Raw genomic sequence first — 17,939 nt, 5'->3', positions numbered from 1 at the left:
TTTACAACTGGTGAGAGACGAAAATCAGACTCTGTGTATCACTCTCAGTTTTGCTGCCTTTAGTGTCTCAGATAATTTTTTTTCATTTGGTAGAGCCAGCTGGGCTGAGACAGAGTGAACTCTACTCTGGCATTGAAAGGACTTCCCATCACTTCACACTTGTGCAATCCTGCTCCCAGCTCTGGGCTGCACAGCTCTCCTGGAGAGGTAATTTGGCCTGCAGAACCTTTTCTACTGGTGATGGTGCATTGGAGCCTGACTCACAGGGCCCAGGGCTGGCAACTGGCTTTGGATTTGGACTCACTGAAAGACAAACAAGGACACCCCCTAGCCAAGCTGTTTCTGAGCAGAACTGTGCCTTAAAACGAGGCTGAACAAAACCAACCAACCAAACTGCCCCCACCAAGAGTTTGACATAATCTGATTAAAAATCATTTCCCACCAAATTGCTCTGGTTTCTTTGCTGGTCACTGTTATGTCATCATTCTACTACTTTTTTACACACACACAAAAATGTCCTTGTGAAATAGTCAAGGTGGCCACACACAAAACTCACGTGATACAAAACCACGGAGTGAGGAATGAAGCCACTGATTGGTACACTCCCTCTACACCCACTGGCAGACATATGATTGCCACATCTACCCCAGAATCTTAATGCTGCCCACAGGGACAGCAACCTACCCCACATGCACTGTTGCCAGTAGGACCTGTTTCTTCACCTTGAGCTTCCACAGCTCACCAGAGTATACAAAGGTTTACTCCTCCAGTTCGGTTGACTGTGGGAGGCACATCTAGGCAGAAGTCATTTGTCCTTGAACTTGCTCTGCTCACTTGTAATTCTTATGACCCCAAACAAACCCCCTTCTTGGCCTCTGTGTTGGTGACGATCAGATTGTCCCTGCTAATGCTGGTGGGTACCTGTGTGTGCTTTACGATTACACATTATGTATAATGCCCAGCTATCCTAGCATCAGTTCGGCATTGAAAGGGATGAAAACTGATTCTTGACAAGCAGAGGCCCAACTGGTGGACTAAGCCTGTGTCATCTTCTGACTTGATTACACTTTGCTATAGAGATGACACTCTGTATGTTACACATGTTGAAAAATGTGGGGGTAGAAGGCTGGAATCTTTTGGGGGACATTTAAGGCTGTGCCATGTGGTGTATGGTAATTGTGGTAGTGAAATGGTGTGTGTCTGTGGATGGAGTAGAGGGCACATACTGCTAGGTGCTTTAACTTTTCATTTCTTTGCCTTTGTGGTTTCTCAGGTAACTTGCATGTGTGGCAGCTGGAACTGCTTCCCAACAGAGGGGTTTGGGTGCAAATTGCCTTGGATTTGGAATGTTTAAGCACCTGCACGACATGAGTGGGCCTAGCACTGTGTGAGGGCAGGGGTTTAGAGGGGACAGGGAAGGGTGCTGGGCCTGTGCACATAGGAAGGGGGGATGGAGCTTTACTGGGGGATGACCCCCAAACTGTGCTATCACAGCTCTGAGTGCCCGCTACAGACACCCTAGCACCAGCGTACACCCTCTCTTGCTCTAACCCATCCCTGTGAAGCAATGAGCAGAAAACGCTGCAGTATCAGTTAACGGAGTGAGTTACTAAAGGGCCCCAAGGAAAGGGGCCCAAGGAAAGGGAGAGGCCGGCTGCTGCAGCATGATCTCTGGCCATGAGGGGGTGCTCACACACGGTGCAATCATTTAAACACAGAAGCCAACACCATTTCACCAGCTCCCTATTTTCCTTCGCCTTCCTCAGCCAACTCCAGCCCTGAGACCCTTAGCCAGCCTCCATCCCCTGCTCTGTGTTGCAGGGGTGCACTTTCTGGCACTCACCCACTGTCATCTGCCTGCAGCCCTGGTCAATTTCCTTCTTACCAACACAGTCTTAGACTTGGGAGCTGCTTGTTCAGTCTATTCATCTGTTAATTTTTAATGCCCACAGTTGTCTATATCACAACGAATGCAGAGTACACAAATATTGCTGCTGTCTGCCATGGCCATACTCCAGCCCCGGCGGAACCTTCCCAAAAGTGGGGGAGCAGGAGCCCCGCTCCCACCATGGTCCTGCTCCCGGCCAAGCCAGAACTCAGAGCAGGCCAGGAGTCGCAGACCCTCCACCCTGCCCAGGGTGAGGGGGCCAAGAACAGCCTCTGGCCCGTGTTCCTGCCTTGTGGGCCTCAGCCCAGGGCAAGTGGAGGGTTTGTGGCTCCTCACAGCTGCCCGCATGGTTCTTACCCTGACCCGGCTCCTGCCAGGGGCTGGTGCCTCGGAGCTGCAGCCCAGCCATTGGCCAGGCAGCTATGAGGAGATGCGGACCCTCCACCTGCCCTGGGCAGGGGGCCCAGGAATGGGGACACGGGCCTGGGGCTTCTCTTGGCTCCCCCCACCCTGGGTTCCAGCTGCCAGCCTGGCTTGGGGGAAGGAGGCCCTCGGGGGGAAGAACAGGGGCAGGATTGGAGGCAGGGGTGGGGCTAACCTGTCCACTTTCAAAAAGTGGGAGGGCCATGGCCCCCTGGTCCTCCCTATTCCGACACCACACTCCTGTCTCTGAGGGGCCCTTTGCCTCCTTGAGACACAATCCCTCCCCATGCTCCCTGGGTGCAGTACTGCCCCAACGCAGGCCTATGCCTTTTGGGGACAACCTGGCCCTGAAGCTCTAGAAAGTCTTTAGGACTTGGCCAGTTTAGAGCAAGTGGAGCCTACTCTGCTCAGTGACTTGGCTGCTCTGAGCATGGTCACTGGTGCCTGGAGTCTCTGGGATACGTGCTGAGGAGCCCTGGCTGGAGCTCACATGTACAGGAGTAGATTGTAAGCTGTGCTGTGCTGCTCGGAACAAGAGCCAAGTACAGCAAACTCCCATGCGCAGCAGGGAGGAACAGGCTCTGCAGCTGGAGCAGGGAACTTACAGAAACCAGTCCACCGCAATGATTAGTGTGATGTCCTCGGTTGGCAGCCCCACCGATGTCAGCACAATCATCATGGTCACCAGGCCTGCCTGGGGGATGCCTGCCGCTCCAATGCTGGCTGCAGTGGCAGTGATGCTGGGGAGGACAGGAAAGCACAGTGATCAACAAGAGAAAGAAAAGTGTAAGCCACTTAATTTAGAAAGATGTCCAATCTTGATTAAAGACTGCAAGTAACAGCTAATCCACTATGCAAAGGGGCAGGTCTGCATTTAATCAGTGCCCACTTCTGCTCCCACTGAAGCCGCCGAGATCTTTCTCTGTGGCATCAATGGAACAGGTTCAAGCCCCAGATTTGGTTCCACACTTATTTTTCTTTTATTCTATTTTTCAATTGCACACACACAAAAAACTATATTAAAATGTTAAGGTTGCAAAATCACACACTGCAAAGGTAGGAAATGGCAGATCTTTGGTGGCCTGTGCAAGCCTAGCGCTGCCCTCTTGTCTCTAGGCATTATGGTACATTCCTTAATTCCATAACCACACACTATGTTTCCACAGGATTGCACCTCATTCAGTGCAAAGGATGGACAATGCTCAGTGAAGGCGGCAGCTTGTTCAGTATTCCTCAGTCAGTGTGTAGCCCCTGCCTTATTTACTGCCACCATCCAAACCCTGCACTGCATGTGTGATGAGGAGTCTGTAAGTACTTCTGTGGGAAGAAAATATATAATACTAGAGGGTTCTTCAACCTAGTGGACAAAGGTAGAAAAAAATCCAGTGGCTGGAAGTTGCAGCTAGATACATTCAAACTGGAAATAAGGAACAATTTTTAATAATGAGAACAAATTACTTACCAAGGAACATAGTGGATTAGCTGTTACTTGCAGTCTTTAATCAAGATTGGACATCTTTCTAAATTAAAAGATCTGCTCTAGTTCTCCCAGAAGCTATGGCTAGAGTTATGGAAGAGGTCAGAACTGATGATCAGAATGGACCCCTTTGACTTTATGTCTATGAATCTATAAGATTAAAGAGCTCTCTGCTATCAGAAATCTTCTTATCGGGTATGAACATATAGACAGTGATCAAGTCACCTCAATAAGCTAAATATATTGAGCTTCTTTATGCTCTCATTGCAAGGTTCTCCAGACCTTGAATCATTCTTGTAACTCTGCTCTGAGCCCTCTCCAATTTTTCAACATCCTTTCTGAGGCATGGAGGCCAGAACTGGACACAGTATCCAGTAAAGGTTTCTTTGAGAACATAAGAACGGCCATACTGGGTCAGACCAAAAGAAGGGTGGATGACGCACAAGTCTGCCCAGCCCCAGAGTGCCAGGTGGGCAGCCCCCCAGCCCTGGCTGGAACACAGGGGGACTGGAGGAGCCGCACACTGAACAGGAGGGGAGAGGGCCTGGGCAGGGCGGAGCGTCGGCAGGTCCACGCCTGGCTGTTTGGGGAGGCACAGCCTCCCCAGCCTATGGGATGCATGGGCTGGATGAAATTAAGCAACGGGCCAGATCTGGCCCACAGGCCATAGGTTCCCCACCCCTGTTCTATGGCATGGGGCAACCACATGGTACAGAGTTCAAACTCCACGAAGTGCAGGACTGTTCAGATCCTAGTGCTATTTCATCCCTTTCTACAAACAAGAGCCATAGCGCAATCCACCCCAGTCCCTGGCGTGGGGTAAAGAACCCTCCTGTAAACTTTGAGAGAGGCAGGAGTTCTCCTATGCGCCGATCTAGTCCAGCGCCGGTTCACAGAGCCAGTGTCACCCAAAGAGGCAGGTAGTGCGAGTAATAAATTCAGTGTATCACAAAGGTGCTCAAATCCCATCAGCCGCAGTTTCAGCAGCTCTCTCGCCTCGATCACCAAGCAGGTGCCTGCCATCCCCACGGGCAGTGAGTGGTCAGGCATGCAGCACAGTGCACACTTGCAGTGGCCATGAACCTAGGCTGCTTCCTGCATCCATACTCTGGTCTACTGTGTCCCAGCAGCAGCATGTGCCCTCCCCTGCACTCACTCATTTCAAAGGGAGATTTCAGGGCTCTGAGGGATGGGGCAGCAAGCGCCTCCCCTCTGCTCATCTCCAGACAATCAGGGCACTTCACTACTATAGGGACTGCATTAGGAACATGGTGGAGATGGACAGAATGGGGAAAGAGATGAGGTGGGTGGGGCCCTCTCTAGACTGAATTTGTTGTTTCCCCCTTGTCTCCGTTCCTTTTGAAAGCAGAACAGGTGCCTGAACCCTTTGGGGTCAGCCGTCAAGCCCTGCCCCGGGAGTCCCCCAGTGCCAGACTCCCTCCCAGCAGCACAGGTTCTCGGGTCCAGTCACCTGATTGTGATGATTTGCCCGAAGTCAAGCTCGAAGTTGTTGACTTGTGCGATGAAGATGGCTGCCAGAGCCTCGTACAGAGCTGTGCCATCCATGTTAATAGTCGCGCCTACGGGTAGAACGAACCTGGTGACGCGTCTGTCCACCCCGTTGTTTTCTTCCAAGCACCTGAATGTAATGGGGAGCGTGGCCGAGCTGAAAGGAAACCCCAAACACCATGAAAGAGCCACACCCAACCTCTGCACTAGGGAGTGGGCCCTGGCCGGAGGCGTTTTGTGACCCCCACTCCCTCAGGAATAGGCCCTGAAGGCTACTGGAGCCTATGCTGGGGGAAGGACCAAGGACTTGGCCCCTGGCATGGTGCCTCCAAGAACCTCTGTATTGTAGAGTAAGGCACAAAAGTGGAAAGGGACTTGTCCAAGGTGACATGCAGAGTTAAGCTCAGAGCCAAGAGCAGAACCCAGATTTCTTGACTCCTAGAACTCTAACCACTAAACCACGCTGCCTTCCCTCTAGGAAAGAGCAAAGGCCATGCACTCCAGCATGCTTGGCCCTTCCTTGGTTTGTTATTATCCCTGCTTTCTTGCCCTATAAGGTGTAGAGGAGGAGGTCAGAAGTGGCTGCTGGGATGGGGTGCAGGCTGAGTGGGTCTCTTGATGGTATAGTGCACTTTGCAGCTGCCTGAGAGTGTCAGGACTCCCAGCCGTGCCGCTGGCTGGGAGTGACAGTGTCAGGCCAGGAGCGGGCCTAGCAGCGGGTTCCATAGAAAGATGTTTGTTCTGCAGGAGGGTGGCACCCTCCTGAGCTTCTTTGCACCAGTCTTAGACAATGGTCTTGAGGACCTTCTCCCCAATCACTGAGAAAGACTAGACAGCCTTGTCTGAGCGTATATATGTGAGGGTGTGAGAACACATGTGAGAGCATGTGCGTGTGTGTATGACAGCATGTGTGAGTGCATGAGTGTGTGTGAATGTATGTGAGCGTGTATGCGTGAAAACACATGCAAGTGTGCGAGTGAGAACATATGTGAGTGCATGTGTTTGTGAGCATGTGTGAATGCATGTGTGAGAGTGAATGCATGTATGAGTGCGTATGTGTGAGTATGTATGAGTGCGAGTGCATGTGAGCATGTGTGTGAGAGCGTGAGTGCACATGTGAGTGCGTGAAAGCGAGTGAGAGTGCGTGAGCATGTGTGTGAGTGCATGTGCGTGACAGCATGTACGTGAGGGCACGTGTATGTGAGCGTGTTACTGCGTGTCTCTGTGTGTGAGCACATGTAAGTGTGTGCGTGAGTGTGTGTCTGTGAGTGGCATGCTGAGCAGTCTCCCCCAGGCCAGGCCAGTGCTATGTGAGTTTGGGCCCAGAGCTCAGGTGTACAAGTCCAGGGCCAGCAGGTAAGTCGCCACCACTCTCCTTCCCAGACAGGTACGTAAGCCCCCTTAAAGGGCTGGGACATTCACTAATGCACATAGATGGAGGCAGCCTGCCCTCATGATCACAGCCCCAATCCAAGGCCCAAGGAAGGCCGTGGGACTTTGCTGGGCTTGGGACTGGGTTCTAGGGCAAGAAGCTGGGATTCCCACACCATGGCCTGGTGGTGGCAAGAGTTCAGCACCCACTGAGAATAACGGGAGCTTCTGAGCATGTGTCCCATGAGGTCTAATTAGCTCCCCAGCCCTCCCTCATGGGTAAGGTTGCCAACTTTCTAATTGCACAAAACCGAACACTCTTGCCATGCGCCTGCCCTGCTCCTCCCTCGAGGGCCTGCCCATTCTGAGGCACTTCCCCACACTCAATCCAGCCCCCGTTCCTCCATTGCTCACTCTCCCCCACCCTCACTCACTTTCACTGGGCTGGGGCAAGGAGTTGGACTGTGGAAGGAGGTATGGGCTCTGGGCTGGGGGTGTGGGCTCCAGGGTGGGGCCAGAAACGATGGGCCCAGGGTGTGGGAGGGGGCTCTGGGCTGGGTAGGGGGTTGGGGTGCAGGAGGGGGTGTGGGGTGCAGACTCCAGGAGAGAGGGAGGGAGGGTGTGGGACGGGGCTCTGGGCTGAGTGCAGGAGGGAGGCTGTGGGAGGGGGCTCTGGGCTGGGTAGGGGGTTGGGGTGCAGGAGGGAGGCTGTGGGAGAGGGTTCCGAGCTGGGGCAGAGGGTTTGGGCTCCAGCTGGGCAGCACTTACTTCAGAGGGCTCCCAGTCAGTGGCGTAGTGGGGCTAAAGCAGGCTCCCTGCCTGCCATGGCTCCATGCTGCCCCAGAAGCGGCCGGCATATCTGGCCCTTACGTGGAAGTGAAGCCAGGCGGCTCTGCACAGTATGCGCTGCCAGCATCCACAGGCGCCGTCCCTGCAACTCCCATCGGTGTGGTTCCTGGCCAACAGGAGCTGCGGAGCTGGTGCTCAGGACAAGGGAAGTGCACAGAGCTTCCCTTATCACTCCTGTGCTTAGGGGGTGCAGGGACATGCCGGCTGCTTCCGGGAGGTGCGTGGAGCCTGCCTTAGCACTGCTGAGCCATCGACCAGATTTTTAACAGCCCAGGCTGCAATGCTGACTGGAGCCACCAGGGTCCCTTTTTGACCAGGGATTCCGGTTGAAAACTGGATGCCTGGCAACCCTACCCACGGGCTGCAGTGCCCCTGCCCAGTGCAGTCTGCCTGGGAAGCAGCATACCTTGAGGAGGTGCCCAGCGCTGTGATGAGGGCCTGCAGAAGACCTGCGATGAACACCCATGGGTTCTTGTGGGTGACGATGAAGTACAGCAGTGGCAGGACACACAGGGAGTGTATGAGCAGCCCCACAATGACGGTGAGCGTGTACATTCCCAGCTGGCCCCCCATCACTGCTAAGTCGTCCATCTCCAGAATCTTGCCAGCGATTAAGAATAGGATCCCGACTGGGGCATACCTGTCACAGGACACAGGGACTAGGGCTTAGAACTCCAGACTCGCACATAATTGCTTCAGCTCCCCCGCACTGGACAGAGTCATAGGAGGTTGGGGCACCCAAAGACACAGGCCACTCATGGAGTTGCCAGATAGGGCTATGGCTGCCCCCTCCTCGAAGCTGCAGGGAGAGCAGAGAGTTGCCTGTGGATTCAGATGACCAAGCAATGTTTGTCTGTCCGTCAGTGGCCTCAGTTCCCTGCAGACTCCACAGGCTGGGGCACTGGGTGGGATTGCTGCTCCACTGAAATCCAGCCCTCCCTCATGGCATGGGCCTCTGTATGACAGGCTCCTCAAATCCTTTTCTGTCCTCTCCCAGCCAGGCCCCTCCACCCTGAAGGTAGCATTAACTCGGGGGGAGGTGCAGGCAGGCACATCATGGAAACACTGGCTATGCAGATATTTTCATGTAAACACTTCTTGAAATATCAGTGGGACTCAGGAGCAAATGTTGCTAGCGATGCTGAACTCAGGTCCAAGCAGAGAAGTAAAAGGAGGGACTGGTCAGGAAACATTTTGTCTGCATTATGTTTGCATCAGCCTTTACATCCTCTCCTGTGTTGGGACCTGCCCTCTCTACTCCTCCATTCCCGTCTCACCCCACAGTGCTTCCTAGCTAAGGCTCCCAGCCCCGATCCCATCCTGCGAGCACAGAGCTCCCAGGTCCCATCCCATCCTGGCAGCGCAGGGTTCCCATCTTATGAGCGCAGGTCTCCTGGCTCCCATCCCATCCCGCGAGCGCTGGGCTCCCGGATCCAATCCTGTGAGCGCAGGGCGCCCAGCTCCCATCCCATCCCGTGGGCACAGGGCTTCCGGCTCCGATCCCATACCACGAATGCAGGGCTCCCAGCTCTGATCCCATCCCAGGAGCGCAGGGCTCCCGGTTCCCATCCCATCCCACAGGATTCCTGACTCCCATCTGAACCCTTGAGCACGGGGCTCCTGGCTCCCATCCCGTGGGCACAGGGCTTTCGGCTCCGATCCCATCCCACGAATGCAGGGCTCCCAGCTCTGATCCCATCCCATGAGCGCAGGGCTCCCGGTTCCCATCCCATCCCGTGGGTGTAGGATTCCTGACTCCCATCTGAACCCTTGAGCACGGGGCTCCTGGCTCCCATCCCACGGGCGCAGGGCTCCCGGGGGTGCAGGATTCCTGACTCCCATCTGAACCCTTGAACACGGGGCTCCTGGCTCCCATCCCGCAGGTGCAGGGCTCCAGTGGGTGCAGGATTCCTGACTCCCATCTGAACCCTTGAGCACGGGGCTCCCGGCTCCCATCCCACGGGTGCAGGGCTCCCGGCTCTGATGCATCCTGTGAATGCAGGACTGCCTGCCAGCAGAAGGCGCCCTAGTCCTGAGATGGAGCAGATCACAGGAAGGTGAAGTTAGGGAAAGATATTAGACAAAAGAGAACCATGGCTCTATGGACACACCCTTCAGGTTCTCAGGGTCCCTCTCAGGACCCCTGGCTCCCACTCAGCGCTCAGACTGTGGCTTTGAGGCTTACACTTATGGCTCACACTCATGGCTCAGGGCTCACCCCAGGGACTCCCATTCAAGCGTTCACATTCAAGAGGCTCAGGGCTCACACTCAGCCATGTGGGAAGTTTGTAAAAGTTCAGGTATCTTGCTTTCCTCTGCCTCTCTGGCATCAGCGTGAAAGCACCTTCCCAGCAGGAGGCAGCAGTTAGGACTCCCTGGAGGAAGCCTGTCCTTGGGAGATTTTGACCTGATTTGTGCCATAGTTTTAGGGGCTTGTCTTCCCCAATGCCCCTTGGCAGCTCCCTTTGCCATAGCTCTCCCCAACTCACCCCGGCCCTTGCATAGTAGAAATCTCCTGCAACTCAGGTTGCAGTCAATGAATGTGCCCGTTCCTTCAGCTGGGCATGCATGAAAGCAAAGCATTTCGAAGCCAAATTACTTTGATGTCAGTGATCAGAGCAGGGAGTTATTGGTTCTAGCCCTGCATGAGCCAGGAACAGGAAGAACGGGCTCGTCACAAGTTGCATGCACTAGCTTGACTCAGTGCGTTCCTGTTTAAGGAGGTGGCTCAGTGTTGCAGGTGCTGCAAGAAGCCTTCCCTTCTGAATCGCTATGATGGTCCCAATGCAGTGGACAAGTGGCCATTTCCCAACAAACACCATCACACAAAATAGTCTCAGCAGAGAGACCAGGCCTGCCAGTCCAGCACATTCCATTAATCCATGGGAAAGAGAAAACCCCACAACCCACCTGTGAAAGGAAACCCTGTGCTCTTAATGCTTCCATGCAAAGCCGTCAAGCACTGAACAGATGGTCAAACTGAGCCCACAGAGGTTATGTGATTTGCCCAGCATCACAGAGTGACCCGGTTGCTGAGAGAAAGATAAGAACCAGTCCTGACTCCAGAGTTGGCTTATAGCAACATTTTTGGTGGGTCCATGAGTTTGGGGTCCTGAATTTTATAGAACAGTCCTGCCTCCTTCAATCTCCATTCTTCAACAGTCTGAGGGTCCCTTCCCTACAAAATACCCACCAGCCGAGGTGCCCTGAGCTAGGAGCCAGGAGTGCCAGGAGTTCAAGGCTCAGAATCTCCAGTCAATGCTGTCACCTATTCATAGCTTCCAAGGCCAGAAGAGACCATTGTGATCATCTAGTCTGATTTCCTGTAGAGCACAGGCCAGAGAACAGCCCCAGGAGAACTCCTGGAGCAGACCCCTTAGAAAAAAACCAATCTTGATTTTAAAATTGTTTATGATAGAGAATCCACCACGCCCCATAGTAAATTGTTCCAATGGTTAACTACTCTCACCATTAAAAACGTGTGACCTATTTTCAGTCTGAATGGGGGTATCTTCAATGTTCAGCCATTGATAGTGTTAGACCTTCTGTGCTCAACTAAAAGGCCCATTATCAAATATTTGTTCCCTGTGTAGGTATTTAGAGTGTAATCAAGTTGCCCCGTAACCTTTTCTTTGTTATAACAGACTGAGCTCCTTGAGTCTATCACTACAAGGCAGGTTTTCTTATCCATTAATCATTCTAATGACACGGGATTCCAGCAGCAGTCACACCTGGGCCAATACAGAGGTAAAATAACCTCTCTACACCTACTCAAGATTTCCCTTGCTTATGCACCTGAGGATTGCATTAGACCTTTTGAGCACAGTGTCACACTGGGAGCTCATGTTCAGCTGACTGTCCACCTCTACCATGACCCCCAACCCTTTTTCAGAGTCATTGCTTCCCAGGATAGTGTTCTCCATCCTGGAAGAATGGCCTCCATTCTTTGTTTCCAGATGTACACATACACATTTCGCTGTATTAAAAGTATATTTTGCTTGCACCCAGCTTCCCAAGCAATCCAGATCTGACCTCCTCAGCATTTACCACTCCCTCAATTTTTGTGTCATTTGCAAACTTTATCATCGATGATTTTATATCTTCTTTCAGGTTATTGAAAAGAATATTAAGTAGCGTAGGACCAAGAACTGATCCCTGTGGACCCCCACTAGAAATGCACCTAATTGATGATTCCCCATTTACAATGACATTTTGAGACCCATCAGTTTTTAATCCATTTAATGTGTACTGTGTTCATTTTACAACTATCTCGATTTTTAATAAAAATGTCCTTTGTTAACCAATATGGCCTCTTCCTTGATTGGGGGATTGTGGCTTTTGGGGCAACTAGGGCTATGTTTACACTAGCACTTTTGTCGTAAAACTTTGAGTCGGGGTATGAAAAAACACCCCCTGACAGACATAAGTTTCACAGACAAAAGCGCCAGTGTGGGCAGTGCTCTGTTGGCGGGAGACACTCTCCTGCTGACAGAGCTACTGCTGTTCGTTGGAGTGGTTTAATTATGCCGGTGGGAGAGCAGCCACATGGGAGACCTTACAGCAGTGCCGCTGCAGTGTTAGGGCTCTGCCCCTGTAAGGTCTGTAGACATAGCCTGGTAAAGTGGTCTTAATTCACAGACATTCACTTTGTTCTGATTCAATTCTTCCTCCCATCTGACTTGGCTCATAATTGTTTTCAGCCTTGTGAAACTGGCCCTTTTAAAGCACCAGCTATTGATATCACTGGTCTGAACTCTATTCTGTTTGCACATTATAAATGTGGTAAGTCATGATCACTTGTGCCTAAGCTTCCATTCATTTTTAGTTCTGTGCTCAGTTCCTCTTTAGCTGTCAAAACAAAGTCTAATATAGACTTCCCTCATGTTGGATGCATCTCTTTTTGAGTTCACAGCCCTTTTCACTGAGCAAGGCTTCAGATCCTTGCCTTAGGGAGACCAGTATCATCCCCCCATTTTACAGCTAACAGGACTTCTGGCAATTAGGAACAGATGCCAGATGTCTAATATCCAGATCCCAGATTCAGTCACTCATCCTTTCAATTAGAGTCTGCTGAACCTATGCACTTGGCTCTCTTGGCTGCAACAACTGCTCTAACCACTCCTGTCCCAGGCTCAGAAACAGAACCCAGGAGTCCTGATACCCAACATTCTACTGCTGTGTGGCAAGCAATGTATTGTCCACTGATAAAACGTGTGTCACACACCCCTCTATTGGCTGATCCATGTGGAGGATAACTGCCTACTACTGCTACCAGCAACACTTTTAGCTCAAGGGGCAAATACATATTAAGTGCTCCAGAACCTCACTAATGCAGAGTTAAAGTTGCCCATTGATGCTTCCTGCCCTTCCAGAATGTGGACAGTGGCTAAACCTAAACCTCTGAAAATCAGAAAATACAAAGTTAAGATACATGCCAACCCTGCAATGCAACCTTAACTGTGGCCACTGCCAGAGCTGGTAACAGCCACTGGGAATGAGTTAAAGGGTTAACAAACTACCAAGGGAAGTGGTGGACTCTTCACCTCTTGATCTCCTCAAATCCAGACTGGACACCATTCTGGAGGGTGCCATAGTCAATCACAAATTATTAGTCTCAGTACAGGAGTATCTGGATAAAAAGGCCAGGGCATTGCCACGGGGTGATCTAGATTGCTTGGGAAGCTGGGCACAGGCAAACAATATACATTTTTTAAGTACCTACACAGGAACAGAAATTTGATACCAGAGGGCTCTGCACTCTAGCAGAGAAAGGTCTAACATGACCCAATGGCTGGAAGCTGAAGCCAGATAAATTCAGACTAGCAATAAGGCACACATCTTTAATAGTGAGAGTAATTAACCGTTGGAACAACTTAATGAGGGTTGTGGCATGTATCTTAACTTTGTATTTTCTAGTTTTCAGAGGTTTCTGTTTAGTCTCTCTCCACAATCTGGAAGGACATAGGGCACTGCTGGCCAATCGTAACACTGTATTAAGGTTTTTGAGCATTTAATTTCTTTGCTTTTAAAAAAAGACGGTTACTCACCTTTGTAACTGTTGTTCTTCGAGATGTGTTGCTCAGATCCATTCCAATTAGGTATGCGTGCGCCACGTGCATGTTCATCGGAAGATTTTTACCCTAGCAACACTTGGTGGGTCAGCTGAGGTGCCCCCTGGAGTGGCGCCGCCATGGCACCAGATATATGCCCCTGCCAACCCATTGCCCCCTCAGTTCCTCCTTGACGGCTACTCCGACAGAGGGGAAGGAGGGCGGGTTTGGAATGGATATGAGCAACACATCTCGAAGAACAACAGTTACAAAGGTAAGGAATCGTCTTTTCTTCTTCAACTGCTTGCTCATATCGATTCCAATTAGGTGACTCCCACGCCTTACCTAGGCGGTGGGGTCAGAGTGAGATGTCGCGGAGTGAAGGATCGTTGAACCAAATGCTGCATCCTCTCTGAACTGCTGCACTAATGCATAGTGGAAAGCAAAGGTGTGCACGGATGACCAAGTCACTGCCCTACAGATCTCCTGGATGGGTACATGGGCCAGAAAGGCGGTGGAGGAAGCTTGAGCCCGAGTAGAATGGGCAGTGAGGTGGCTAGTTGAAACATGAGACAAGTCATAGCATGCACGGATGCATGATGTGACCCAAGATGAAATTCGCTGCAAGGAGACCGGTAGGCCCTTCATCCAGTCTGCCACTGCTATGAACAGCTGGAGCATCTTTCTAAAAGGCTTTGTTCGCTCGATGTAAAAGGTGAGAGCCCTACGAACATCTAGAGAATGCAGCTGTTGCTCTCGTCACGAAGTGTGCGACTTCGGAAAGAAGACCGGGAGGAAGATGTCTTGGTTGATGTGAAAGGCAGACACCACCTTAGGAAGGAAGGCAGAGTGTGGTCACAGCTGTACCTTATCCTTATGAAATACCGTATATGGTGGGTCCTCTGTGAGGGCCCGAAGTTCCGACACACACCTCGTCGATGTAATAGCGATGAGCAAAGCTGTCTTCCCGAAAGGTACAGAAGTGAGCAGGTGGCCATCGGCTCAAAGGGGGCACCCATGAGCCTGGATAGGACCAGACTGAGGTCCCATGTAGGGGCCAGATGACGAACTTGCAGATCCAAACACTCCAAACCCTTGAAGAACTTGCTGACCATAGGATTAGAGAAGACTGAGTGCCCGTTCTCGGCAGGGTGGAAGGCTGAAATTGCTGCTAGGTGTACCTTGATGGATGAGACCACTAGGCCATGCTGTTTCAGGACCCAGAGATACTCTAGGATGGTAGGAACTGGCACCTGCAGGGGGACAGCATAATTCTGGGCACATCAGCAGGAAAAGCGCTTCCATTTGGCCTGGTACGTGGATCTAGTGGAGGGCTTCCTGCTACCCAAGAGTACTTGCTGCACTGAGTGGGAGCAATGCAGTTCGGACTGAGTTAACCATGCAGCATCCATGCTGTAAGATGGAAGGACTGTAGGTCTGGATGGCATAGTCTGCCATGTTCCTGAGTTATCAGGTCTGGCCACAGTGGTAGAGGAATTGGTTTGGTCACTGACAGGTCGAGGAGTGTGGTGTACCAATGCTGTCTGGGCCACGCTGGAGCAATCAGGATTAAGCGGGCTTTGTCCCTGTGTAGCTTGAGAAGGATCTTGTGGACCAGGGGGAATGGAGGAAAGGCATAGAGCAGGTGGTCTTTCCAAGTTAGCAGGATTGTGTCCAACAGGGAGCCCGGGCAGCGTCCCTGGAGAGAGCAGAACACCTGGCACTTCTGATTGTCACGAGAGGTGAAGAGGTCTATGTGGGGAAACCCCCACTTCTGGAAAACAGAATGGATAACATCCGGGTGAATCGACCACTCGTAAGCTAGGAAGGACCTGCTGAGGTGATCTGCCAAGGTGTTCTGGACTCTTGGGAGAAACGACGCCACTAGGTCGATTGGGTGGGCTATGCAAAATTCCCAGAGATGTATGGCTTCCTGACAAAGGAGGGAGAACCGCGCTCCACCTTGCTTGTTGATGTAAAACATGGCCGTTGTGTTGTCTATGAAGACTGTGACACAATGACCCTGCAGGTGTTCACGGAATACCTGACACATGAGCCGTACTGCTCTCAGTTCCCTTATGTTGATGTGTACGGTTATATCCTGTGCAGATCAAAGACCTTGTGTGTGAAGTCCTGCAAGGTGAGCACCCCAGCCCAGAGATGACACGTCCGTGGTCAGGGCTAGCGAAGGCTGTGGGGCATGGAATGGCATTCCCCCGCACACCAGGGTGGGGTTCAGCCATCAACCCAGAGAGGCTAAGACCTCCGTTGGCACAGTGAGAATTGTGTCCAAGCTGTCTCGGCCGGACAGTACACTGACAAGAGCCAGGTCTGAAGTGGACGAAGGCGTAGTCTGGCATGTCTCTCATAAACAGATAGCTAAGGGTTAATGTTTCTTTTACCTGTAAAGGGTTAACAAAGGGAACCAAACACCTGACAAGAGGACCAATCAGGAAACGATTTTTCAAGTATTAAGGGAGGGAATTTGTGGGTTCTTTGAGTTGTCTTGGGGTCTATGTCTGTTCTGTGCTCGTTCTCAGCTTTATGACAGGCATCTATCCAGTCCTTCGTAATCTTCTGTTCTCCCAGTAGTACAAGAGCAGAAGTATATTCTTTTAAATTGTTTGCGTGTAGTTTGTCATCTGTCTGTATCTAGTGGTGGAGTCTTTGTGTATTTGCTATAAGTACTTAACTATGTATTTGGTTTTTTAAGATATGTTATCCCTTTTCTATGTGTTTATTCATCTTCTATAAGTTTGAAACACCTGTATCTTACCATCTAGATTACGAGGGAGACTGTGTATTCGTATTCTTTCTTTCTTTTTTAATTAAAGTTGTTGCTTTTACTTAAGACCTGTTGATTTTTTTTCTAGTGACCACCAAGGAAAATTGGTGGGAAGAAAGGAAAGACAGGGGGAGGGGAGAACTTAACTCTCTGTGTTTAAACTCTCCTAGTGTCCCAGGGCGTCGAAGAAGCTAAGGGGGAAGACAGATAGAATCTTTTCTGTTTCCTTGTCTTGGTTGTTCTCTCTTTGTGGGAAGAGAGGAGACATGCTGTTCTTGGTATGTGTTGATGTAAAAGACGGTTGGGCATTCAGTAACTCTCAGGTGTGCCAGAGAGAAATTACTGGGGTGGGAGAGAGTGGGGGAATGGTTATTTCCCTTGTTAGGAGACTCAGGGCATTGCGTTTGGGGGGTTACCAGGAAGGTTGGGGAGACCCGAGTGAGCCAATAACACTGGAACTTTTGGCTCGGTTGCAGCCAGATTATCAGATCTTAAGCTGTAATTAGGCTAGAGGTCATGCTAGGCTCTCAGTATGAACCCTTAAGGCAGATCTGAAGTAGGGAAGCTATGACAATGTCGATCACAAAAGGCATAGCCATGTGCCCAGAAATAAGTCCTTTTGCACGGGCCTTGCTCTTGCTCTCTTCCTACCTCAGGCCCACCCCTGGCCCGCGGAGGCCGGAGTGGTTGCTATGTCATCCGGGAGCCGTGCTGTGGGGGTTTCTGGACCTCCCTGTCTCGGGGGGCGGACCTGGTCAGGGGTTGTTATTATGGCTTTTCTGTGTGATCCTCCATTAAGCAGTCATTTCTTTTAAGTGAACATAATGTTGCAGCGTATGTCAGCGTATGACATTCTGCACTTTCCAGTAAATACCTGGAACTTTTTCTCTTCAGCTGTTAAGATTAATTCGACAACATCTATAAAATGTCAGTGGTTCTTTAACTTGGGATGGTAATATTCTGGCGGGCTTGATGGGACGGGGGAGTATGCTGTGGTCTCCTTCTAAACGATTCGTGGATGTTGGGTCTGTGTGTCCGGTTACTCCATTTAGTGCATATGGGAGATGGGCACATGCCAGGGGTGCATGGGTTTTACAGGGTCCCTTGGTTCGATATTGCTATAGTTCCCAAGGGTGTATTCGGGTCTCTACTGGAACAGTGCCACTGGTCTATTATATTGAGAGTGTACGTACGATAATTAGCAGGAAGTTATGTGGTCTATCTGGAATATATTTCTTAAGTCATTGGATTCAGGCAGGTCTCGGAGGTAATGTATTATCTCCTGTATCTGGCCATCTGTTATATTTTTATGTGTGCTTTATTGTATGCTGTTTGATCTTGGCCAGATGAAAGCTTTACTACAGAGAAGAATTTGTCGTTGGAAAAAAACCGGCAGGAGGGGTCCTGTTTATTGAATGAGAAAAGGATTGTTATAGATCTTTGGGGTGCAGAGGTGCACAAGGATCTATCTAGGATGGCAAAATGATGGTGTGGTTGTGTCTTGATGAAAGGAGGATGAGGGAACTCCAGGAGTGCCCATATTAGGCGTGTGTCAGTTGTAAACTTGTTGGTGACGTGGGGACTACT

The 17,939-nt window shown here is 51.0% G+C and overlaps 1 protein-coding gene and 1 long non-coding RNA gene across 3 annotated transcripts in view; both read right to left on the bottom strand.

Annotated features, from left to right (window-relative positions):
* LOC142047451 (uncharacterized) overlaps positions 1–17,939 on the bottom strand; it is a 390,762-nt gene that overhangs the window by 8,534 nt on the left and 364,289 nt on the right. The window lies entirely within an intron of this gene.
* The window catches only part of LOC116822589 (excitatory amino acid transporter 1-like), a 138,467-nt gene that overhangs the window by 1,721 nt on the left and 118,807 nt on the right, over positions 1–17,939 (bottom strand). For both annotated transcript variants that reach the window (XM_032776573.2, XM_032776576.2), the window contains 3 exons: positions 7,924–8,157; positions 5,260–5,454; positions 2,917–3,051 (listed from right to left, as the gene is read on the bottom strand). In XM_032776573.2, the coding sequence (XP_032632464.1) occupies positions 2,917–3,051; positions 5,260–5,454; positions 7,924–8,157 (564 nt within the window). The remainder of the gene's footprint in view (positions 1–2,916; positions 3,052–5,259; positions 5,455–7,923; positions 8,158–17,939) is intronic.

The sequence above is a fragment of the Chelonoidis abingdonii genome, chromosome 11, assembly GCF_003597395.2.
Source record: "Chelonoidis abingdonii isolate Lonesome George chromosome 11, CheloAbing_2.0, whole genome shotgun sequence".
NCBI lineage: Eukaryota > Metazoa > Chordata > Testudines > Testudinidae > Chelonoidis > Chelonoidis abingdonii.
This window is presented reverse-complemented; position numbering and strand designations above follow the sequence as displayed.